The following is a 26,887-nucleotide window of genomic DNA, read 5'->3' on the forward strand; positions in this document are numbered from 1 at the left end:
AAGAAAGTAGATCTAATCTACCGTATTAGTATTTGCATGCTTTTTTGGTGCAAAATCAAGTGATAACCTCTTGACAATGTCAATTCAACTACAGTATTATGCTGAACTGTACTGTATACATATTGCCATTTTATTTTAAATGCACTGGACAAGTAGAATCACAATGAAAAGCTTTGCCTGCTCACATTACAGCTGCAAGATGGCAGCTTGTGGCACTTCCCACAAACACTAGCTGTAAATAAAATAAAATGTTATATATATATATATATATATATGTTAGGGCTGCAACAGCTAATCGATTAAAATCGATTATTAAAATAGTTGCCGATTAATTTAGTCATCGATTCGTTGGATCTATGCTATGCGCATGCGCAGTTATTTTTTATTATTTTTATTTTTTTAAATTTAAAGAATCCTTTATAAACTGCAACATTTACAAACCGCTGAGAAACAATAATCAAAATAAGTATGGTGCCAGTATGCTGTTTTTTTTTCAATAAAATACTGGATAGGATAGAAATGTAGTTTGTCTCTTTTATCCGATTATTAATCGATTATCAAATTACTTGTTAGCTACAGCCCTAATATTTTATATATATATATATATATATATTAGTACGTATGTATATATTTGTGTATTTGCATATATGTATTCATCCATCCATTTTCTAGTCGCCACCTCATTAGAACCAATTTAGTGTTGCCAATCAACCTATGCCCAGGTGCATGACTTTGGAGGTGGGAGAAAGTCGAGGTGTTTGTGCGTATGTATGTATGTATGTATGTATACATATACATACACAATAAATTATATTGTTTTATTTGTGTGCGTGTTCTGAACTTGTCCTGACACTGCAGACATGCATGCTAATGTAACCTTGATGCCCCATTGATTCGAGGTGTGTCTGAAAAGTGATAATCAGATTAAAAAGGCTCTAACCTCTTGCTGCAGAAAACCTGGGGAGGAAAAGCTGCCTCATGCCAATGTCACTGCATGGAAACGCCCAGCACTTAAATAATATCCAAGTGAGTGTCTATGAACCTTATATTGGTGGGTGAAGGTTTTTAGATAACTGCTTTGAAAAGGATTAGGTTTTTTTTATAGAGAAATCAATGCGGATGGACTTAATCAGGCTACAAGTGAAAGCTTCCCGCTGAGTTTTTAGCTTCAAAAATAATTCCCTGTACAGTAGTTATTTGCCGCAGAATTAGAAAGGAAGACAGGAGGGTGGTGAGCTACAGTTTAAGGAAATGCAGCTACCATCAGTGCTACGGCAACAGTGAATCCGGACAGTATTCAAGGCGCTTCACTTTTTCCACCTCTTATGTTACAGCCTTATTCCAAAATTGAATGAAAACATTTTCGTCCTCAAAATTCGACACACAATACCCCATAATGACAATGTAAAAAGTTTCTTTTTTTTTTAGTAATTTTTGCAAATGTATTAGAAACAAAAAGCTAAGAAATCAAATGTACAAAAGGTACTCACAGCTTTTTGCCATGAAACACAAAAGTAGGATCAGGTGCATTCTATTTCAACTGATTATCCTTGAGATGTTCCTACAGCTTAATTGGAGTCCACCCGTGGTAAATTCAGTTGATTGGACATTATTTGGAAAGCCACACACCTGTCCATATATAAGATACCTTACTTAACAGTGCATGGCAGAGCACAAACCAAGCATGAAGTCAAATTGTCTGTGGACCTCTGAGACAGATTGTGTCGAGGCACAAGTTTGGGGAAGTGTACAGACAAGTACCTGCTGCCTTGAAGGTCCCAATGAGTACAGTGGCCTCCATCATTCGTAAATGGAATAAGTTTGTAACCACCGAGACGCTTACCAGAGCTAACCGGCCTCCTAAAGTGAGTGATCAGTGGAGAAGGGTGACCAAGAATCCGATGGTCACTCTATCAGAGCTACAGCAATGGGAGAGAGGAGAACCTTCTGGAATGACAACCATCTCTGCAGCAATCCACCAATTAGACCTGTATGGTAAAGCGGGCAGATGGAAGCCCCTCCTTGGAAAAAATCACATAGCAGCCTGCCTGGAATTTGCTAAATTGGACCTGAAATACTTTGAGACCATGAGAAACAAAATTCTCTGGTCTGATGAGACAAAGATTGAACTCTTTGGTGTGAATTTTGGAGGAAACCAGGCACCGCTTATCACCAGGTCAATACCATCATTACAGTGAAGCAAGGTAGTGACAGCATCATGCTGTGGGGATGTTTTTCAGTGGCATGAACTAGGAGATTAGTCAGGATAGAGAAACATATAAATGCAGCAATGTCCAAAAACATCCTGGATGAAAACCTGCTCCAGAGCGCTGCTGAACTCAGACTGGGGCAACGGTTCATCTTTCAGTAGGACAACGACCCTAAGCACACAGCCAATACATCAAAGGAATGGCTTCGGGACTGCTCTGTAAATGTCCTTGAGTGGCCCAGCCAGATCTCAGACTTGAATCCAATTGAACATCTCTGAAAAGATCTAAAAAGGGGTGTGCACCGACACTTCCCATCCAACCTGATGGAGCCTTAGAGGTGCTGCAAAGAGTAATGAGCGAAACTGCCCAAAGTTAAGTGTGCCAAGCTTGTGGCCTCGTAGTCAAAAAGACTTGAGGCTGTAATTTCTGCCAAAGGTGTATCGACAAGTATTGAGCATAGGTTTTGATTTCCTATACTGAACAAAAATATAAACGCAACACTCTTATTTTTGCTCCCATTTTCAGGAGTTGAACTCAAAGACCTAAAACCACATACACAAAAGACCTATTCCTCTCAAATATTGTTTTCAAATCTGTCTAAATCCGTGTTAGTGAGCATTGCCAAGATAATCCATCTCACCTCACAGGTGTAGCATATCAAGATGCTGATTAAAGAGCATGATTATTAAAAATTACAACAAAAAAGATGACGTGCCGATAGCATGGGAAACTTCGGCAAAGCTTAACCCAGGAACAATCCAAGGCTAGTGACATATAGGAGAAACTAAAACGCAAGCTGTCTCATGAAGCGAGTGAGACTGCCAGACAGAGTGAGGTGCAAGGCAGGAATAAATAGCGCTCTGATTAGTGACCGGGAGCAGTTGAGCATTCCGACCACTAAGCATAGGCAGGTGACAGAAATATGCACTAATGGCAACTAAGAAAACAAACGAGGGTGCTGAAACAGAAATAACAACTAAGGATAACATAACATGACCTGGGCAACGGATTATGACAGTACCCCACACTTAAGGGACGGATTCCACATGTCCCAAACTGAAAAAAAGTCTATAGTCATGGGAGGGTGGAGGGAGGACATGGTGGTGGGTCGCCAAGCCAAGTGTCCCCAAAGCCACTGGGGACGAGTCAGGTGGCAGCGGTCTGGTAGAATGCAGCTGGCGAGGCAGACGACAAAGGAATGGCCATATCTGTGGCCGATGAGGCGGATGTAAGCAGCGCCAGAAACTCAGCAGCCGATGAGTCTTACGCCCAAGTCCTCTGCGTCACTGCGGAGGGCGTCCATGAATTGGCCACATACATAGCCAACAAGGGGGCTGACGTGAATGAGAATATCCTCTCATCAGCCATTGTGGTCCACGCCCGAGTCCTGGGAATGGCTGCATTCGTGGCCGACGAGGAGGCAGGCCGTGAGCGCCTGATGGATGCTCTTGCGCCAGGTAAGCAGACCGCTGGGCTGAAGGTCTAACTGACTGCAGAGCCAGAGACGAGGCACGGGACTCTTCGGCAAAGCTTAACCCAGAAACAATCAAAGGCTTGCGACCAGTAGGAGAAACCAAAACGCAAACTGTCGCATGAAGTGACCGAGACTATCAGACAGAGTGTGGCGCAAGGCAGCATTTTACTGAAACGCCTCTAGAGATGGCTTATTGTAGATAAATGAACATTCAACTCACAGGCAACAGCTCTGCATGCTCCCTCGAAACTTTGTGCTTTGTGATAAAATTGCACATTTCAGAGTGGCCTTTTATTGTGGGCAGCCTAAGCCACACCTATAACCAATAATCATGCTGTTTAATCAGCATCTTGATATGCCACACCTGTGAGGTGGGATGGATTATTTTGGCAAAGAAGAAATGCTCACTAGCAGATTTGTGAACAATATTTGAGAGGAAAAGGTATTTTGTGTGTATAGCAAAAGTTGTAGATCTTTGAGTTCAACTCATGAAAAAATGGGAGCAAAAATAAGTGTGGTGTTTATATTTTTGTTCAGTGTAGTTTATTTTTAATTTTGTAAAAAGCTCTAAAAACGACATTTTCAAATTGTCATTATGGGGTATTGTGTGTAGAATTTGAGGACAAAAAATGATTTATTCCATTGTGGAATAAGGCTAACATAAAATGTGGAATAAGTGAAGCGCTGTGAATACTTTTTGTAGGCGCTGTATGTTCTTGTTTTTTTTATAGGAAGGCTGAGTCCTGTCATTTACTCAATAGCATTAGTAGCACCCTCTATGGGTTGTGATAATTGCTTTAATAATTTGACATGCTGAATGAATTATGGCCAAATAGACGCTAAGATGTTTTGCCTGATCAGGGTTTCCGCGGGGCATTAAAAGTTAATAAATGTAATTTTGTGAAAATTAAGGCCTTAAATGGCATTAAAAAGCATTAAATATGATAACTGAAAGCATCATCATCATTTCTTTTTATTCCTTTCATGAAAATGCATATATACAAGCCATATACAGTTAACACTTTCATTGTTTTTTTGTTTCTTATGCATTTCCATGATCAGAAAGGAGCAGATGGAAGAATACTATTCTTATATTTATCTGCCCCCTTTTTAACACAAATTATTTTAGATGACTTTATCACTGTTCCCTCCACCAACACCCGAACTCCAAAATACTTAAAATTTTAGTTTAAGCATTTTCAAAATGACACGTCCAATCAAAATCAAAAATCAGTGTTATATAATTACAGTTGTCTCTTTTTGTAACTGTTTTTAAATTCAAAGATATTCTTGCAACTTTTTAAGTCTTTGTCTAGAGAATTCCATGCTTTCACACCAGCAACAGACAAGCACATTTGCTTCAAATTTGTTCGCACTCTTGGATGTTTAAAATCATACGGCCTTCCGTAGTTCTCATCTTCAGACGTGAACACAAATAACTTTTGTAAGTCCTTCGGAAGAACTTTATTTCTAGCTTTGAACATCACTAATAGAGTATGCAATTCTACAATGTCTTTTATGCTAATAATCCTGACCTAATGAAGAGTGGATTTGTGTGGTCTCTATATCCTACTGTAAAAATGATACAAATTGCTCTTTTCTGTGAAAAAATGTAACACAACAGGACTAGGCCGACCGTCAATCAATTAAATGATAAATGAAAATGAACTTAACATTGCATTGCGGTCATCGATAAATTTCTACTGTACGTCTGCGTGATGCTTTTTTTCGGCTTTAGTTTTTTTAAACTGAATACAAGAGGTCTTATATGGTCCATAGCGGCCACTTCGCAGGATGGCAAAATCAAACAGCTTTGCTATTCTTTGGTCACTGGGCATGTTGTCCTTAACTCTGACTCCATGTCATGTTAACGAGGAAGCTCAGCTTGTTTCATATATGACTCCTTTATTTTAGTTGTCTCCAGTTCAACACACATGAGCTAACTTAATGAGCTAAATATAATTCACTACAGGGTAAAAGTTAATGTAAACTTTTCAACTATTCAAGATGACAACACAATTGGTAAGCTTTTGAATATATTTAATAACCATATGCAGTAGGACAATAAAAGGCATGAAGAAGTATTAAATTAGATTTGCTGATACCTGTAGAAACCCCAGTGACGGTGGCCATGGTTTTCAACCAATTTTTTTCCTCCCTTGTCTTTGGAAATAATAAAATACTACTGCTGTTCGTTTGTGCCATAAAAATCTTGGTTTGTACTGTTAAGGCTTTTAAGAAATAAAAAAATGAAATGGGGGCATAGTGGCTCTCACTGGTCAGAATATATATTTTAAAAATTACTTTAAAACCTTAACAATACAAACAAAAAATGTTACGGTACAAACGTACCACAAATGATCAACAGTGGTATTTTTATATTTTCAATGACAGGGGGGGGTCAGCTTTACACCGGTATCTTGTCGAGCTATGTGAGAAATATCAAGCCAATCGTGATTTATGTGCTCAAACTTAGAGCTTTGTGAACGGCACCACCATCTGGTGTATTTGCAAAAAAAAAAAAAAAATCTCAGGGCCTGATTTGTTAAGATCCAAATACCATGCGTATGTTAAAAAATAAAATAGCTTGTACTATAAGTGGGCGTGTAGCGTGTGATCTACTAACATTGCGTGTGCAATTGAAAAGTGGTACAGACGCCTTATTTAAATGAGGATTCTGCGTGCATACAAGGCTTTTACCACGCATACAATCATTTTCTGCACATTCATGTTATCATGCTCCTACTTGTTGAACCAACAGGACACATCTATAATCTGTAACACCTTTTCTGTTTCGCAATCTAGACAACAGAAACGTATGCACACTGATACTTTTCTTTCACATTCAGTGCGCGGCTGTGGATCGCTTTACCAGCGCATTCGTGCGTCCGGAATTACTAAAATGTATAATGAAATATGTCTTTTCGTGTAGGAGCTATTTTATAGTAAAACAGTATATTTCCTAAATAAATAAAAAATTAAGGACATTTAATAAGAAAAACCGCCAGCAGACACTAAAACGCATCAATTGAACTAATTTCAATCAGTAATAAAATCATAAAAATTAAATTGTTGAATAGACGATATGTCCAACATTTTTATTTCTAACCATCCACCCAAATGTTGACGCACACGTAGGATGGAGGATTCTCGTCTGGCCATCGCAAGCACTGATCCTGCAGCCATGTGTGGAACTGTCAGTTTGCATGTACTTCTGACATGTACTCAATAAAACGCCAAATAGTGCTTGCAAAAAGGTGATCAGTGTTGATAAATCTCACTTCGTATGCTGTATAATTATATTTGCATTTTCTTTTACCAGTATTGTGAATGTTTGGATGATCATCATTAGGGGTGTGGGGAAAAAATCGATTCGAATTCGAATCGCGATTCTCACGTTGTGTGATTCAGAATCGATTCTCATTTTTAAAAAATCGATTTTTTAAAATGTATTTTATTTATTTATTTATTTATTCAATTTTTTATTAATCAACCCAACGTAACAATACACAGCAATACCATAACAATGCAGTCCAATTCCAAAACCAAACCCGACCCAGCAACACTCAGAACTGCAATAAACAGAGCAATTGAGAGGAGACACAAACATGACATAGAACAAACCAAAAGTAGTGAAACAAAAATGAATATTATCAACAAAAGTATCAATATTAGTTACAATTTCAACATAGCAGTAATTAAAAATCCCTCATTGACATTATCATTAGACATTTATAAAAAAATTAAAAAAAAAAGAACAATAGTGTCACAGTGGCTTACACTTGTATCACATCTCATAAGCTTGACAACACACTGTGTCCAATATTTTCACAAAGATAAAATAAGTCATATTTTTGGTTCATTTAATAGTTAAAACATTTTTACATTATTGCAATCAGTTAATAAAACATTGTCCTTTACAATTATAAAAGCTTTTTACAAAAATCTACTACCGGTACTCTGCTTGCATGTCAGCAGACTGGGGTAGATCCTGCTGAAATCCTATGTATTGAATGAATAGAGAATCCTTTTGAATCTGTAAAAAATCGTTTTTGAATCGAGAATCGTGTTGAATTGAAAAAAAAACAATCGATTTTGAATCGAATCGTGACCCCAAGAATCGATATTGAATCGAATCGTGGGACACCCAAAGATTCAGAGCCATAATTATTTATATATATATATATATATACATATATATATATATGGCATATTAATGAAGACGGAGACTCAAAATGGATTGCATGCCTTATTCTGCTCCCTTAACAGACGTAATCCACTTTGCACACGTTTAGTAGATCAGTTTTTCCGTGTGCTATCATGGTTCGCAGGTGATTTAGTGCACGCAAACCTTTAGTAAATCAGGCTGTTAGTTGTTTTTTTTTCATTTAACTTCAACTTTCTCTTCCATAGGTCAGCACTGGAAGCAGCACAGCCTTGCCTTGCCTCCGAAACACGTCATTGCAGGAATCCAGACCCCTAAATAGACTACAAAACAGAAGTCAACCTGCACCCCAAAATCCAGTTCTGCCTGATTCCTTGAAGAGGAAGCATGAGTTGCTTCAAAATAGAACCCCTCCCCCCCAAGTTCCCCTGCATTTTGTTGCAGCCTTGGAAGCAAAAACCAACTGCTTCCATAAACCACAAGAGATGACGACTGGCCTGCAAAGACGTCGGATCAATGACGGCGCCCCTAACAGCTGTTCAAAACCAGGCTGGCTAGCCGCTATCTTGACCTCTGATTCTAAAGTGAAGGATGCTGAGGCGCTGAACCTAGATGCAAAAAGGCAGATGTTTGAGGTAGTTAGGCAGGCTCAGGCAGTGCTGCTAACCATGGTGTACCGAGATGGTAGCACTCAGTTACACTCAGGGACGGTAAGTCGATAAATATAGCTTAATATGCCATAAGGATAAATGCTTGCTGGTTCTTCTGCACAGAAGCTCACTTCACCAGTGTGTGGCATCCTACTACTACTTAAGAATGATCTGGACAGCACCAAACCGCAGGACTTACTTGGCCTCAATGACCTACTGCTCTACATAAAACTAGACTTCACCCCAACATGGGCCCAACAACACATGCAGCAGACACACAGGACTTTCACCAGGTGATGTTTGCATGACGCCCCATCTCCTTTTAGGATTTTTGCTCAATAAATGTAAATGCACCACAGAGACCTACTTCTACAGGTGTTATTTTCAGCCCAAGTGGTCGTGTGCTACAAGGCCAAGAATTTGCTTTGCACAGTTCTGCAGTTGTACAGACAACACATCAGCTGGAAACAAGGCAAGGCACAAAAACATGACACCATGGCTCTTTGTATGATATTACTACCCCTTGTTACCTTGGATCAGTCAGGTTTTGCCCTCTATCTAGTGTCAGGTTGCAATATCCAGGACCCTCAGGTATCAGGGTGGCTCCTGGACCCTGGAGATCCCTGCTCTACCTACCAGGGCCTTCTTAACAAACATTTCAGGGCGTCACAATCAGCACCAGCTCAGAGTACCACACAGGTAAACTACCTTCACTAACTACAAACCCCGTTTCCATATGAGTTGGGAAATTGTGTTCGATGTAAATATAAACTGAATACAATGATTTGCAAATCATTTTCAACACATATTCAGTTGAATATGCTACAAAGACAACATATTTGATGTTCAAACTGATAAACATTTTTTTTCTTTGCAAATAATCATTAACTTTAGAATTTGATGCCGGCAACATGTGACAAAGAAGTTGGGGAAGGTGGCAATAAATACTGATAAAGTTGAGGAATGCTCATCAAACTCTTATTTGGAACATCCCACAGGTGAACAGGCAAATTGGGAACAGGTGGGTGCCATGATTGGGTATAAAAGTAGATTCCATGAAATGCTCAGTCATTCACAAACAAGGATGGGGCGAGGGTCACCACTTTGTCAACAAATGCGTGAGCAAATTGTTGAACAGTTTAAGAAAAACCTTTCTCAACCAGCTATTGCAAGGAATTTAGGGATTTCACCATCTACGGTCCGTAATATCATCAAAGGGTTCAGAGAATCTGGAGAAATCACTGCACGTAAGCAGCTAAGCCCGTGACTTTCGATCCCTCAGGCTGTACTGCATCAACAGGCGACATCTGTGTGTAAAGGATATCACCACATGGGCTCAGGAACACTTCAGAAACCCACTGTCAGTAACTACAGTTGGTCGCTACATCTTTAAGTGCAAGTTAAAACTCTCCTATGCAAGGCGAAAACCGTTTATCAACAACACCCAGAAACGCCGTCGGCTTCACTGGGCCTGAGCTCATCTAAGATGGACTGATACAAAGTGGAAAAGTGTTCTGTGGTCTGACGAGTCCACATTTCAAATTGTTTTTGGAAACTGTGGACGTCGTGTCCTCCGGACCAAAGAGGAAAAGAACCATCCGGATTGTTATAGGCGCAAAGTTGAAAAGCCAGCATCTGTGATGGTATGGGGGTGTAATAGTGCCCAAGACATGGGTAACTTACACATCTGGGAAGGCGCCATTTATGCTGAAAGGTACATACAGGTTTTGGAGCAACATATGTTGCCATCCAAGCAACGTTACCATGGACGCCCCTGCTTATTTCAGCAAGACAATGCCAAGCCACGTGTTACATCAACGTGGCTTCATAGTAAAAGAGTGCGAGTACTAGTCTGGCCTGCCTGTAGTCCAGACCTGTCTCCCATTGAAAATGTGGCACATTATGAAGCCTAAAATACCACAATGGAGACCCCCGGACTGTTGAACAACTTAAGCTGTACATCAAGCAAGAATGGGAAAGAATTCCACCTGAGAAGCTTAAAAAATGTGTCTCCTCAGTTCCCAAACGTTTGCTGAGTGTTGTTAAAAGGAAAGGCCATGTAACACAGTGGTGAACATGCCCTTTCCCAACTACTTTGGCACGTGTTGCAGCCATGAAATTCTAAGTTAATTATTTGCAAAAAAAAAATTAAGTTCATGAGTTTGAACATCAAATATCTTGTCTTTGTAGTGCATGCACCAAGAAAAATTCCTAGTTTGTGAACCCGTTCTCAAACAATGGCAATAAAACTCTTCTATTCTGATTCAATTGAATATGGGTTAAAAAGGATTTGCAAATCATTGTATTCCGTTTATATTTACATCTAACACAATTTCCCAACTCATATGGAAACGGGGTTTGTATATTTAAGGTTTCTGTGTCCCGAAGACAACAGTCATCTACGTTTTAGAAGGCACATCAATCAATCAATAGATCAATGAATCAAACAAAGTTGAATTATATCCCTTAATCACAAATGTCTCAAAGGGCTGCAGAAGCCACAACGACATCCTCAGCTCAGATCCCACATCAGGGCAAGAAAAAAACTCAACCCATTGGGCGTAATGACAAACCTTGGAGGGGACCGCAGATGTGGGACCTCTTGCATGTAGACACATCACGGCGCAGGGGCGCCACCGACTGATGCATAAGGAGTGGTCACCCCGGGTCCCGACTTCATGTGCAAGTCCAGTCCATTGGGAGACCAGCAGGGGATCATCTTGAATAGAGACAAGTTAGCGCAGAGACGTCACCAACTGCTGCACAGAGGAGTGGTCCATCCTGGGTCCCGACTTTGAACAGCGAGCACCTCATCTGTGGTCACCTGATAACCTCTCCACGCAGGAGAGGGGGGCAGAGCAGAAAAGAGACGGCAGATCAACTGGTCTAAAAGGGGCCTATTTAAAGGCTAGGGTGTATAAATTAGTTTAAAGATGGGACTTAAATGCTTCTACTGAGGTAGCATCTCTAACTGTTACTAGTAGGGCATTCCAGAGTAATGGAGCCCGAATAGAAAATGCTCTATAGTCCGCAGACTTTCTTTGGCTCTGGGAATCACTATTAAACCAGAGTTCTTATAGCGCAGATTTCTGGCCGGTACAATACAATCCGCAAGATAGGATGGAGCTAGACCAGTGGTTCTCAAACTTTTTTTGTCATCCCCCACTTTGGACAAGGGGGAGTTTTCAAGCCCCACCTGCCCCCATCGCCCCAACAGAACGCTAATGCCAAGCTTAACATTTTCAAATTCATAGCACATCAAGTAACATCAAGTTTTATACATTCAAACTCAATAACATAAAATAAAATCAAGTTCAATAATAAATAAAATAACTGTGCAGCTGTGGTATAACTTGCATCAAGTTCAATATCAAATGAAATAACTTGCATCAATTCAATAATAAATAAAACAAAAGTGTTATAACTTGCATCAAGTTCAATAATAAATCAAAAAAAGTGTTATAACTTGCATCAAGTTCATTAATAAATCAAAAAAAGTGTTATAACTTGCATCAAGTTCAATAATAAATCAAATAAAAGTGTTATAACTTGCATCAAGTTCAATAATAAATCAAATAACTTTCATCAAGTTCAATAATAAATAAAACAAAAGTGTTATAACTTGCATCAAGTTATAAATATAAATGATAAATGGGTTATACTTGTATAGCGCTTTTCTACTTTCAAGGTACTCAAAGCGCTTTGACAGTGTTTCCACATTTACCCATTCACACACACATTCACACACTGATGGCGGGAGCTGCCATGCAAGGCGCTAACCAGCAGCCATCAGAGGCAAAGGGTGAAGTGTCTTGCCCAAGGACACAACGGACGTGACTAGGAAGGTAGAAGGTGGGAATTGAACCCCAGTAACCAGCAACACTCCGATTGCTGGCACAGCCACTCTACCAACTTCGCCACGCCGTCCAAGTTCAATAATAAATAAAACAAAAGTGTTATAACTTGCATCAAGTTCAGTAATAAATCAAAAAAAAGTGATATAACTTGCATCAAGTTCAATAATAAATCAAATAAAAGTGTTATAACTTGCATCAAGTTCAATAATAAATAAAACAAAAGTGTTATAACTTGCATCAAGTTCAATAATAAATCAAAAAAAGTCTTATAACTTGCATCAAGTTCAATAATAAATCAAATAAAAGTGTTATAACTTGCATCAAGTTCAATAATAAATCAAATAACTTGCATCAAGTTCAATAATAAATGAAAATAAAAGTGCCACTTTGCAATCTTTGCCAAAAAAAGGAGGACAGGGCAAGTGAACATGAGTTTTACAGTACTCCAGCATTAGTGGCTGCAACAAGCCTGTTTTGCACTGCACAGCTTTTCAAATCGGGGTTGCAGGCTTGACACTGCCACTGTTAAAACCTCATTGAATTCGGGGCTGAGCTGCCTTGACGCGAGTGTTTCCCGGTGAATGACACATTGGGTCCAATGCGCATTTGGCGCAACCCTCTTTATTAGAGCCTGCAGCCCGTTTCTTGACTTTGCCATGCACGCCATCAGAGCAAAAGCCCACACAGTTTTCCCATTTAAGGTCGTGTTCTTTGAGGAAACTGTCCATTATCTTGAACAGCTCATCAGCAGTGGCTCTATTTTTTATGTATTTGCAAAACAGCAAATCCTCGCACAGTGACTCGCCATTCACAAAGCTTCCGCTTAGCCCCGCCCCCATTAGTTACTGTTGCTGTCTGTCAAACTTTCGCTCCTACCTAGAAATGTAAAGCATACAGGAAAAATAAGTAATTTACATTTATCTATATAGCGGATTTCACAGACAGAATCACAAAGTGATTTCCAGTGTGTATAGAAAATGAAAGCATAGTAAAAAAAAAAATCAAAGAATATAATAATAAAAAAATCAAAGTGAAATTTCCTCCCGTTCCTCGCGCCCCACCTGTCATGTCTCCATTCCCCACCAGTGGGGCGTGCCCCACACTTTGAGAAACGCTGAGCTAGACCGTGTAGTATTTTATACGAAAGTAGTAAAACCTTAAAGTCGCATGTTAAGTGCACAGGAAGCCAGTGCAGGTGAGCCAGTAACGGCGTAATATGATCAAACTTTCTTGTTCTTGTCAAAAGTCTAGCAGTCACATTTTGTACCATTTGTAATCTTTTAATGACGTAGGGAGACCCGGGAATTACGTTATAGTATTCGAGACGAGACGTAACAAATGCATGAATAATGATCTTAACGTCGGGACAAATTTTAGCGATATTACGGAGTTGAAAGAAGGCTGTTTTAGTAACACTTTTAATGTGTGACACATCAATGTCCCATCATTCCAGGCTCCAACCCTTCACCCACACACACTCCGTGGACCAGACGTTGAAGCAAGTGCCCCACGAATTGCCACAGCCAAAATGATTTCCCTTTTAGTCCTTAATCTCCTATGCGGAATAATTCAGTTAAAAAAATGAAAAACTGATTGCACAAAATCCTTGAAATTACCACAAACGTGCCAGGAACTTGAATTGGCACCGTGTTTACTTCCATAAACACACTTCAGTGCATGTGAACTTATGTGTTGTGCCCATACAGGTCGCATTTGAAAAGGAAAAACCTGAATTGGGTATCATACCATGCAGTGTGCCTCTTTCTTATCAGAACGCACATTGCCAATTGCAGAAAAGGTAAAACATAGTCATTCTCTGTGTCCCAGGTCATCTCAGACCTTTGCTCCCTCTACTGGCTCAACAAGGAGCTTTGTACTAAACTTCAGGTTAGAATTTGATTGCCTCTCCATCTTTCTCACACATTTTCACTAATCTCTTGTGTGTATGTTGGTGTGTGGTGTTTCCAGAGCCAAGGTCTGTGGAAGATGTACTTGGATATGGAGCTGAACATGATTCCTATTCTAGCAGGTGACCAGCTCCAATGATTTCTCAATATGGGTACAATGACAGGTGCCCATTTCTGGCCTTCAAGGTGCAATCTCTATCTAAAGATGAATTACTATGCTTTCAAGTGCTGAGAAAATCAAGTATTAAGCACACACAAGCAGTATCTTAGCCTACAGTATGTGCAACCCTAATCCTACTTTTGTATGTACACTGATACTAAGATATAATAAATAAACTATGATGATTAGTTTCATTCACTCTGATTGTGTTTTAGCAATGGAGAGCCATCGCATCCATGTGGACAAAGATGTGGTTAAGAAAATGTCAGACTTGCTGGGGGTAAGACATGACACAAAAACAAAACAGTGCTAGACTCTTCCACGTCGATGATCAGTTTTTGTCAGAAACGTACCATCAGACCCGCTTGCATCCTCCCATAAGATTTTTTAGAGGAAAACGTCTCTGGATCATTCGGTGCGTGTCTATAAATAGGATGAAAAGTATTTTCTTTCAAGTGTCTGTGCGAGTATCACTGTCTGCCTCGGCCAACATGCACACACAGCAGGTGCTGAGTCGGGTGTGTTTGCATGAGCTTAACCGTCAAGGTCACCTCTTCCTTCTAAACTGCATCTTTGTGTGAGTGTGGTTTTCAATACTGCGGGGCTTGAATTTAATATTGATGATGCAGTCTGTCACTTGCTTTGAGGCGAGGAAAAGAACATATTGTATTTTACAATTTGGGCTCAAGTCTGCAAGCTATATCTTGTTTCACCACCACACCATTCTCTTTTTGTCCTGTTTCCTTTCTCTCTTGTGTATCTATCAAGTGTGTTCTGTATTTCCCTTGCACGTGGTTGTCACTCATGTTGGTATTGTTTTCAAAATGTGCTTTTGTCTTCATCAGGCTAAGATGAAGCAGTTAGAGGAAGAAGCCCATCGAGCTGCTGGACAAATGTTCCTTGTTACCAGCAACATTCAGCTGAGAACTGTCAGTAACATAACATGTACATCATGTGTTTTTGTGTGGATATCAGGCTTTGTATAATATTTAGTCAATTGAAAAGGTTCTGTTTGAAAAGCTGCGCCTTCATGATCTCTGTGAGAACAAGAGGCTTCCCAAGACCTTCAGCACACAGCAGCAATCTACCTCGGAAGCTGCAGTACAACACACACAATACATGTACATAAAATGCCACTGTAGTCTAACATTTTTTAAATTACTATCTTTTGTGTTTCTTGCAGTTGATGCTGCTACAGGATTTGCATCCTCTGCCAAAAATTATTTTAGAATACAGACAGGTTTGTTACCATCCTAGCCTAATGGTAAGAACTTATTTTTGCGTTACATTTCGCTGTAAATACCATCTGCATTGTTGCCCTCAGGTCCACAAAACCAAGTCTACTTTTGTCGACGGGATCCTTTCGTGCATGATGGGCAGGGTGAGCTGTTTTAATGAGGTGCATCTCAAGTTAGAACAAAGTAAGTCACTAGTCAACATCCCCTCAGGACTACATTTCCTCCACGTGGTCGCAGACAAGTGTGGTGACGGGCAGAATCTCTGCAAAGCACCCAGTAAGCACCTCCCTCACAACACCACAGCAGAGTTTTCCTTTTGCTCCTGTTTTTATTTATTTTTAACCTAGTAATATTTGTATGCACTCCTAAGATAGTGCAACTATACATGATGCTCAACATGTATTTAATTCATCTAAGTCTACTTCTCCATTATTGTAATGATTGAGGTACAGTAAGAAAAAGTAATTAGACGGGGATAAAGATGTGTTACAGTAAAATAAGTAGTCTGTCATCTTAGATAGCTTTCACAATTACTAAAAATTTTTAAGCAAAAGATATCTGATAAATAATGCTGTAATTGAATAATGATAATGCTACATCCTTCCCGTCCAGTTTCCATATCGCTTGTATACTCACGGGTACATCCCAGCTGACTTCAGGCAAGAGGCGGGGTACAACCTGGACTGGCCGCCAGCCAGTCACAGGGCGCATTTGGACAAACAACCATTCATACCTATTGACAATTTAGAGTCTCCAGTTGATTACGATTTTTACATGTTAGAAAGCGAAAAAAAAACAAAAAACCTTTTGTCTTATTGTCCCTCATAATGATTGGGAACGATAGGCAAAATAAAATAAAAAGTTGCAGTTCGCTTTAAGTAAAACCGTGAAAAATAATCAAAATGGTAAAATCAGACAAATTTGGACATTTACAGTATGTGCTGGGTTTTTTAATCCCTGTTTTAACAGTACATGCGTCTGCCTTTCACGGCAGAGCTCATGGGTTCGAATTCCTGACCAGGGTTGCATCAGGAACACTATCTGATGTAAGTACTGAAAAAAAATTCACACATTGAGTCGCTGTGGCAGCCCTCAATGGAGAAAAAGCTAGAAGTGAAAAAAGGATATGCAGTTTTTTTGCCGACTGTTTCAGCATCAGATTCCTGAATTACGTAAACCCTGGTGGGCACATAAACTCACTTCAAATTCAGTCTCAGTGTCAAATGAGGAGTACTGCCGAGCTGGTAGCTTTCATCTGTCAGGTTCGATTGAGGTAAATCCCTTCAGCATGGTACAAATGGCTGCAGAGACTATTCTTTACTGGGGAAAAATCCCTTGTCTTGATCTGTTTTTGTTTCCTTGAAGCTGAAATTTAACTTTCAGAAAAAAACCTGCAATATATGATTCGCTGTTGAAGCATCTTTTGGGGTTTGCCCAGGGTCGTAGTGCCCCTATAGCCTAAAAGCACCTGACTCCATTTGATGGATAGCTAAGCTGCAGGTGTTGTGTAGCATCCTTGCACCAATCAGCACAGATGGAGCCCAGTGTTTGTTGGTAGCTGCAGTGTGAAGTGAATAACGACATGTGCGTTTTAATCGTGCATATGTTCCGTGACGAGTTGTTAAATTGGTACACAGCAACTACATTACTCAACACGACCACCACAGGTAATTCTGCGCCATATGTTTAGCAAACTAGTCAGTCAGACTTTACATTCATCTCAATACATGTTTTGTTTAACCCCTTCAGTCAGTACTGATTCATGCTTTTGTCACTGCACACTCTGAGTCACCTGTCAACACAATTACATGCAGCTTTAAACTTCACAGGCATGTGTGTATGTCTGTGCTGTTGTGCTCTTATATCCTTTCCTCTGTCCACACCCTGCCTCTGCAGTCCTTTTTACAGCCCTCCCTTGCCTCTGTTACTGCCTTCCTATCGCTGCTGAATAATAAATAAGGGGTGGAAGCAGTGTCCCCCCCACCATCCGGATGACACAAAAGTACACTCACTCTGAGGGTCAAACTTACCGCATAATGATCGTGCATGAATGGAAACAGTTTCATCCATGCATAATCTTTCTTTATCCCAGCATATTACTTGTGGTCTCTCCCTCCCTCTGTCTCACACACACACACACACACACACACACACACACACACACACACACACACACACACACACATACTACGGAGGATGGACATGGAGAGATTATCGGCGTTTGAAATGGAACTGCTGAGTTCCCTTTTCCCTCACATTAGAGGGTGTGTAGTGTGACTGATCACTTTGCGGTTTAGCTTTCCTCTGCTCGGAAATAACTGCCAATGTGACGTGTGTGGTTGTGTTATCTGTTTCAGCATTTTCTCTGATTACTTCGTGGCTTGATGCAACACGGGCAAATGATGAGACGATCACTGCTACTATTTTGAGATGAAAATCTTTCTAGCGTTTTAATTAAAGTATGCCCAGCGTCAGAACCCATTTGATTAAACGAAATGTGTCAGGCTTTTAATTGCCTGGATGAGAGGGGCAGAGTGCAAACCAGCAATGCAATAATACATGTTGAATTAATACCTCTCTGATGTTTTGTATATGTACTGTTTGTTTCCTCCAATCTAGAACTTCCAGGCTATCCCAAGACAGCCACTTACAATCAGCAAGAGGCAATACATACATGGTAAGGTGCCCAGATGCCTAAAATTTAAAATCTGCTCAGGGCATGCTTCTTTACATGTAAGTTGTTTTCAGTACAACAGATGAGGTGATATTTGTTTATTTTCAGTATACGCTTGGGGAAAAATTAATTGACCTATTTCTGGTTTAATTAAGGTCCAAATACTTCCCCTCCATCTGTTGCCAGGGCTGGACCACATTAACAAGCTGTTACTAGCTGGCACTACAGGCCACGCTCAGCTCTTTTTCTGTTTGTAGTGATTCATAGGCGCTAACATCAGCACCTTTGCTCGCCACCGAGAGTTCTTTGTCATCAAATCCTCCTTTTCTCCATCAGCATCTCTCCCTCAGTCATGTCAGCCATCTTGGGCCGAGTCAGCAAACAGTGATAATGTTTTGTAGCATTACCCTTTTCCATCCCATTATCTTCCACTTAGACTGAGATATACATACTGAACCAGATGATGTGTCCTCTTCAGCTATGCACAGTTGACTGTTAAATGCTCTTATAACAATATTATGTGTCCCGAGGGCCTATTTGTGAGCACCAAACATGAGAAAACTATTATCTCCCACACTGGTTTGAGCCACTTTATACAGAAGTGGTCAGGGTTTGAAGTTTCATGTACCGGTAGTCATAATGTTGTGAAAGAAAAACCAAATTTCTTGGTGATAAGATTCCCCTCTCGCTAGATGAAGCCGCCCTGTGTATATGCCCACAACTTTGTAAAAAAAGCAGTCTTTCCTACACATCTTTGAAAATAAAAATGTTCCATTTATTCCATTACAGATGTAAGAGCTGCATGCGTGATTATTGTATTTTTCTTCAGCAAATAGGCTAGCCGAGCATAATGTTGCTGTTAAAACAGTAATGTTAGCACTGTAGATCACATAAATATGCTAGTGTTGCTAACAATGGTGTCCTGTTCCATTGTTGCGCATGGCATCTATTACGTTGGGCAAGTGCACAGTCAGACACAAAATGGCCTCATTCCAATAGGAATTACTGAAAGCACTTTTAAACCGTCTAAATTTCAATATTGAGGCTTAATTATTGACAACTCACTTCAAATACATTATTGTGGGTTGTCTTATTTAAAAAATATTGTGCTATAATATGGGACTTTTGAAAATAAAATGTGTGGGCAATGTTTATTCACAGGAAAGGAGGAAGAGGTGGTGACTGTTCATCCTCGGGCAATGTTCATTCCTCAAGAAGGCTGGGCTTTTGTTTCTGCAGGTAAAGCCAACACACTTGCTGGCCACAGTGTCCCTAGGTAGAGCTGGGAGGTACAGACAATTCGTCACACACTTACATAAGTAGGGTCAGCAAGAGGACAGAACACACACACGCTAGAGTTTCACTACCCAGTTTACACAAGAGGCCCAACATATGCCCACACAAGCATGCTTCACCTGGTCATCCGCTCTCTATGTCCTTCACGTCCTTCAATAATTTGTGTGTTATGGAACTACGTGGACACGTCGTGGCTCGGTTGGTAGAGCGGCCGTGCCAATAGTTCGATCCCCAGCTTCCGCCATCCTAGTCACGTTGTGCAAGACACTTCACCCTTGCCCCTGATAGGTCGTGGTAAGGGCCTTGAATGGCAGCTCCCGCCATCAGTGTGTGGATATGGAAATAGTGTCAAAGCGCTTTGAGTACCTTGAAGGTAGAAAAGCGCTATACAAGTATAACCCATTTACCATTTACCTATCACTTGCCAGTGTCTCGAGGAGAAGTTAAATTTGGAGGCACGTCGAGCGATATTATGGTCTGGGAGACTACTCCTACGTGTATGATGGTATTATTAAATTAACTCATCTCAGATTGTGAACATTAAAACTAAATGTTATCTCTGTATAGGCAACATTTGTGATGCAGCTCTTGTATCAGAATTCAATATATAGGACATATTTCAAATTGTCATTCATTATAGTTTGTATTATTCATTTAATTTGCAAGCACACATTATCCATTATGTTGTTTGAGCCTGCTGGCCATTCTCGGACGAATTTTGATCTGACTCATGAAAAAATAATGGGATGATATCTTTAGAAAATGTCTTGTCTTCTTGTCACTGGTCTCTTTTTTTACCACCCTCATTCTCTTTTTGTCTTTCACCCCAACAGACTATACCGAATTTGATTGTGATGGCTTTGAGCACTGTTAAATTGTAAACACTGGTCATCTTTTCAGACTTCTGCCAAGTGGAGCTGCGACTCCTGGCACACTTCTCCTCTGACCCTGAGCTGCTTCGCATCTTTAACAATCATCAGGCAGACATCTTTGCCATGCTTGCCTGTCAGTGGTGGGTTTAACACACACACATACATATATATATATATATATATATATATATATATATATATATATATATATATATATATATATATATATATATATATATATATATATATATATATATACACTACCGTTCAAAAGTTTGGGGTCACCCAAACAATTTTTTGGAATAGCCTTAATTTCTAAGAACAATAATCGAGTTTCAGATGAAAGTTCTCTTTTTCTGGCCATTTTGAGCGTTTAATTGACCCCACAAATGTGATGCTCCAGAAACTCAATCTGCTCAAAGGAAGGTCAGTTTTGTAGCTTCTGTAACGAGCTAAACTGTTTTCAGATGTGTGAACATGATTGCACAAGGGTTTTCTAATCATCAATTAGCCTTCTGAGCCAATGATCAAACACATTGTACCATTAGAACACTGGAGTGATAGTTTCTGGAAATGGGCCTCTGTACACCTATGTAGATATTGCACCAAAAACCAGACATTTGCAGCTAGAATAGTCATTTACCACATTAGCAATGTATAGAGTGTATTTCTTTAAAGTTAAGACTAGTTTAAAGTTATCTTCATTGAAAAGTACAGTGCTTTTCCTTCAAAAATAAAGACATTTCAATGTGACCCCAAACTTTTGAACGGTAGTATATATATATATATATATATATATATATATATATATATATATATATATATATATATATATATATATATATATATATATATATATATATATATATATATATATATATACATACATACAGTCGCGATCAAAAGTTTACATACACTTGTAAAGAACATAATGTCATGGCTGTGTTGAGTTTCCAATACCGGTACTTTCTACAACTCTTATTATTTTGTGATAGAGTGATTGGAGCACATACTTGTTGGTCACAAAAAACATTCATGAAGTTTGGTTCTCTTATCAATTTATTATGGGTCTACTGAAAATATGACCAAATCCAAATACAACAATGTTAATATTTGGTTACATGTCCTTTGGCGAGTTTCACTGCAATAAGGCGCTTTTGGTAGCCATCCACAAACTTCTGGCAATTTTCTGGTTACATTTTTGACCACTCCTCTTGACAAAATTGGTGCAGTTCAGCTAAATTTGTTGGTTTTCTGACATGGACTTGTTTCTTCAGCATTGTCCACACGTTTAAGTCAGGACTTTGGGAAGTCCATTCTAAAACCTTAATTCTAGCCTGATTTAGCCATTCCTTTAGGGTCATTGTCCCAACTGTGCCCAAGACCCAACCTCCGGGCTGATGATTTTAGGTTGTCCTGAAGAATTTGGAGGTAATACTTCTTTTTCCATTGTCCCATTTAAAGCACCAGTTCCATTGGCAGCAAAACGGGCCCAGAGCATAATACTACCACCATCACGCTTGACGGTAGGTATGGTGTTCCTGGGATTAAAGGCCTCACCTTTTCTCCTCCAAACATATTGCTAGGTATTGTGGCCAAACAGCTCAATTTTTGTTTCATCTGACCACAGAACTTTCTCCAGAAGGTCTTATCTTTGTCCATGTGATGTCAGATGAAACAAAAACTAAGCTGTTTGGCCACAATACCCAGCAATATGTTTGAAAGAGAAAAGGCGAGGCCTTTAATCCCAGGAACACCAAGCCCACCGTCAAGCATGGTGGTGGTGGTATTATGGTCTGGGCCTGTTTTGCTGCCAATGGAACTGGTGCTTTAAAGGGGACCATGAAAAAGGAGGATTACCTCCAAATTCTTCAGGACAACCTAAAATCATCAGCCCCAAGGTTGGGTCTTGGGCACTGTTGGGTGTTCCAACAGGAAAATGACCCAAACACACGTCAAAAGTGGTAAAGGAATGGCTAAATCAGGCTAGAATTAAGGTTTTAGAGTGGCCTTCCCAAAGTCCTGACTTAAACCCCATTGAGAACATGTGGACAATGCTGAATAAACAAGTCCATGTCAGAAAACCAACAAATTTAGCTGAACTGCACCAATTTTGTCAAGAGGAGTGGTCAAAAATTAAACCAGAAGCTTGTGGATGGCTACCAAAAGCGCCCTATTACAATGAAACTTGCCAAGGGACATGTAACCAAATATTAACATTGCTGTATGTATACTTTTGACCGAGCAGATTTAGTCACATTTTCAGTAGACCCATAATAAATTATCACTCTATCACAAAAAATAACAGTTGTAGAAATTATTGGAAACTCAAGACAGCCATGACATTATGTCCTTCACAAGTGTATGTAAACTTTTGACCACGACTGTATACACAGTATATATTCACTGTGTGTATATATATATATATATATATATATATATATATATATATATATATATATATATATATATATATATATATATACTGCACATGCACGATTGGCAGTCTTCTTGCTCGAAGACTGCAAGGAAAGGTCAACTTCCCCTAAAATGTCAAATAATTAACTATAGTTTTTATAATTTCATTGACTAAATATGCGCGACAATAAGTTTAATTTCTGTTCAGAATCAGCTACTTTCGCGTCAGCTCATGTGACTTTCTTCTCGTTTATAGTGGTACCGTCACAGTGCATTAAACAGTGTTGAAGCTGAGCATCTATTGACTTCAGTGGGACAGCATAGAGTTGGTTGTTCCACTGCAGCCAACCTAGACAATCATCGGCTTTGTCCCGCTCATTGGACGCTTGAAGTCTCTGGAAGTGTATGTAAAGAGGGCTTGGCTTCAGCTGGCCTGGACGCTGAGTTTCTGCATGATGATTAGATGATCTGTCTGAGGCTAAATGCCTTTTTAATTGACAGTAAAATGAGTGAATCAGCAATCTTGAAGTATAAACCACTGCCCAATTTAGTGTTGTTTTGATAAGTCATCTTGGTGACATTCACAAAAGTGCACTAATAGCTTGTTTTAAAATGTCTCTGACAATCTTGCACTTTCTGTTTTGGAAATTACATGAATGTGTGTGCCACCGCTTAATAACTGTTTAATAAATACAGTTTTGGTAAATTGACTTAGTTGTGATTTCCCTCTCTGCATGAAAGTTTAAAATGAGCATATATTAATGCAGTATAAACAAGAATGTTTTAATGTAGACACATAGAATCATCATACTGCTGTGATTATATGCATCAAGTGTTAATTCAAGGCTAAGGAAAAATATTGAGATATATATCGTGTATCGTGACATGGCCTAAAAATATCGAGATATTAATAAAAGGCCATATCGCCCAGCCCTAGTTTTAACTTGCACTTACAGATGTAGTGACCAACTGTAGTTACTGACAGTGGTTTTCTGAAGTGTTCCTGAGCCCATGTGGTGATATCCTTTACACACTGATGTTGCTCTATCCTCCTGAGGGATCGAAGGTCCGTAATATCATCGCTTACGTGCAGTGATTTCTCCAGATTCTCTGAACCTTTTGATGATATTACGAACCGTAGATGGTGAAATCCCTAAATTCCTTGCTGTAGCCCGTTGCGAAATGTTGTTCTTAAACTGTTCGACAATTTGTTTACGCATTAGTCCACAAAGTGGTGACCCTCGCCCCATCCTTGTTTGTGAATGACTGATCATTTCATGGAAGCTGCTTTTATACTCAATCATGGCACCCACCTGTTCCCAATTGTCCTGTTCACCTGTGGTATGTTCCAAATAAGTGTTTGATGAGCATTTCTCAACTTTATCAGTATTTATTGCCACGTTTCCCAACTTCTTTGTCACGTGTTGCTGGCATCAAATTCAAAATGAGCTAATATTTGCAAAAAATAACAAAGTTTTCCAGTTCAAACGTTAAGTATCTTGTCTTTGCAGTCTATTCAATTGAATATAGGTTGAAAAGGATTTGCAAATCATTGTATTCTGTTTTTATGTACAATTTACACAGCGTGCCAACTTCACTGGTTTTGGGGTTTGTATCTTGTTTCTGTTATTTGAGACTGCATTCGTGTTTAGAGAGTAGCTGAAAATGAGCATCCCCTACTTGAAAGACCAGTAGCCGCCACTGAGATGCACCAACTATTCCTCTTATCTTTAAATTTAAAACTTTGCAACCCCTGTTGCTATGACAACTACGCTAACTGCATCACTTCCCCTCTATCCTCCACGGGTGGGACACCCCTAAGCTAGAGGGACTTTTTGAACATTTTTGGTGAGAGTGTGTCTTTATATGTTTGTAAGAGCTTACAGTGCACTTAGACATAAACTGATTACCACATTAGCTGCACCATTGTGTCTTCAGAAAGATCTCACTTTAATAAATGTAATATAACTCAATATGCCCGATCACTCGTTTTCGCTCTGTGTTGGCCCTTTTGTCTCATTTGTATTTTTGATTCCTGTCCACAAGTTCTCCCGTCTTTTTCCTGCAATCTTCTAATCCCTGAGTTCCGGGCCAGGCTGTTAAAAAAGATAGAATTCAAGTGTGTGAGAGCGGCAGAAAAAACAATTAGTTTGCCGCCAAATGATTACTGGCCACCACCGAATGAGCGTCTTCTTTAATTTAGAAAGTCACTTATCTTGTTAAGACTTGGACAAAATTTGAACATTTTATTCAAGCTGCTCATCTGAAAGTAGGATAAATGAATGTGTGAAAACAGACTACTGAAATCTAAATTTGGCTTCTTTGGAAATTAGCAAGTATTAGGCGACGCCCACCACAGCAAGTCAAATTTTGTTGTAGATTCAAATAAAAGCAGCACATTTTTGTTTTATGTCTCAGTCTATTAACCTTGAAGACAGAATTCAGGCAAAAAGGATGCTTTGGTTTGATTCCTACAGTGTTGCTGATATTGATTATCCAGCAGGGGGCAGTGAAAATCAAGTAGACTAGAACTCTGAAGTTTTAAAAGTGATCTCAACCTGTGCAGTTCACTTAACATTTATCTTTGTATGTTTTATCAATAATAGCCAAATTTTGGCGATATAAAGATAAATAACTGCTTTAGTGAATATGCGGGAATTATATGTCATGTCCTCTCAGGCAACAGACTGTTTTTCAGAGAGCTTGATAAAAGGCACCCTGACATGGATGTGGCAGCTCCCCCTGGCCCTCAGAAACCCCACTTTGTGGGATGTTTTCACTCATCACATTATCTGTCACTTCTTGTTTACGGCTTGCTTCCTTTTGTGTCCCTTAGCCTTTCCATTTTTATTTCCACCATGTATGTTCCCTTTGCATCTATGCAACTGTATGTTTCAAGTAAGATTCATTAAAGTATTTTATTTTCCAGGAAGGGAGTGAGCGACCAAGAGGTGACTTCAGAGGACCGGGAACACGCAAAGCGCATTGTGTACTCTCTTGTGTACGGAGCAGGTTAGTATAAAACGTGGGTAAAAACTTTTTGACTTGGGGGCCGCTTTGAGCTAACAAAATTTGTCCGGGCCCGAAAGCCATCTGCATGTAAAGTAACAATATACAAACACATATACAGTATAGAGCCTATGTGTGAATATATACATATTATATGAATATATTATATACATATATGATACATTTATATTATATATACGTAAATAGATGTGAAATATATGTGTAATGTAATTAGATAAGCATCTAAATTTGATCTACAAATCACTACCCTAACTTCAGTTTTTTAAAATTATTATTTAGTGTCTCTTAACTATTTGTGATGTCTCAGAGTGATCTGTGATCACGTTTACACAGCTGTTTTTACACGTAATCTGCGATCGCAATGCTTTAAGCCTACATATTAATTTCATACCAAGATTGAGGAGGCAAGTTTGCCAAACATGTAAAATTACAGTTCAAACTGCAATAAAGCCATATTTTCAAGTGTAATGGCCAAAACACTGTTGTTACACACACACATACTACGACACTTTTTTGTCACACAGCAGAGCGTTGATTGTGACGTTACAACAATCTTTTGTACCAAAGTAACACTTCCGTTTGCATTGATTGAATTAAGCTATAAAAGACTGAACGACTACACATAACTTCAACTACTTTCACTTTAACCCACCCCCACGTTAGAATGCGACGACAATGCAATGTGAAGTATAAACGATAAAACATTTAATATCAAGAATATGTAAAAAAAAATTATCCTACCTTGTTTTGTAATAACTCAGAAATATCAAGCAGCTTCAATGCGCCAAACATGGGGAAGTGTGGAGAGGGTGTTTTGCATATATTACCCATCATGCACTGTAAGGAATTAATATGTGTAATTTAAAATGATGTACACGTGTTTTATAATGTCCACAAAGTTCAATGACCAGGAGGTGTGTTATGTGCGACCGTGCG

The 26,887-nt window shown here is 39.3% G+C and overlaps 1 protein-coding gene across 6 annotated transcripts in view; it reads left to right on the top strand.

Annotated features, from left to right (window-relative positions):
• The window catches only part of poln (polymerase (DNA directed) nu), a 70,370-nt gene that overhangs the window by 32,391 nt on the left and 11,092 nt on the right, over positions 1-26,887 (top strand). For all 6 annotated transcript variants that reach the window (XM_062066001.1, XM_062066005.1, XM_062066002.1 and 3 more), the window contains exons 5-21: positions 953-1,026; positions 8,098-8,559; positions 8,623-8,792; positions 8,859-8,971; positions 9,062-9,198; positions 14,184-14,243; positions 14,325-14,385; positions 14,639-14,703; positions 15,269-15,352; positions 15,429-15,524; positions 15,607-15,663; positions 15,748-15,804; positions 15,872-15,937; positions 18,281-18,338; positions 19,497-19,574; positions 20,532-20,643; positions 25,851-25,933. In XM_062066001.1, the coding sequence (XP_061921985.1) occupies positions 953-1,026; positions 8,098-8,559; positions 8,623-8,792; positions 8,859-8,971; positions 9,062-9,198; positions 14,184-14,243; positions 14,325-14,385; positions 14,639-14,703; positions 15,269-15,352; positions 15,429-15,524; positions 15,607-15,663; positions 15,748-15,804; positions 15,872-15,937; positions 18,281-18,338; positions 19,497-19,574; positions 20,532-20,643; positions 25,851-25,933 (1,833 nt within the window). The remainder of the gene's footprint in view (positions 1-952; positions 1,027-8,097; positions 8,560-8,622; positions 8,793-8,858; positions 8,972-9,061; positions 9,199-14,183; positions 14,244-14,324; positions 14,386-14,638; positions 14,704-15,268; positions 15,353-15,428; positions 15,525-15,606; positions 15,664-15,747; positions 15,805-15,871; positions 15,938-18,280; positions 18,339-19,496; positions 19,575-20,531; positions 20,644-25,850; positions 25,934-26,887) is intronic.

The sequence above is a fragment of the Entelurus aequoreus genome, linkage group LG12, assembly GCF_033978785.1.
Source record: "Entelurus aequoreus isolate RoL-2023_Sb linkage group LG12, RoL_Eaeq_v1.1, whole genome shotgun sequence".
NCBI lineage: Eukaryota > Metazoa > Chordata > Actinopteri > Syngnathiformes > Syngnathidae > Entelurus > Entelurus aequoreus.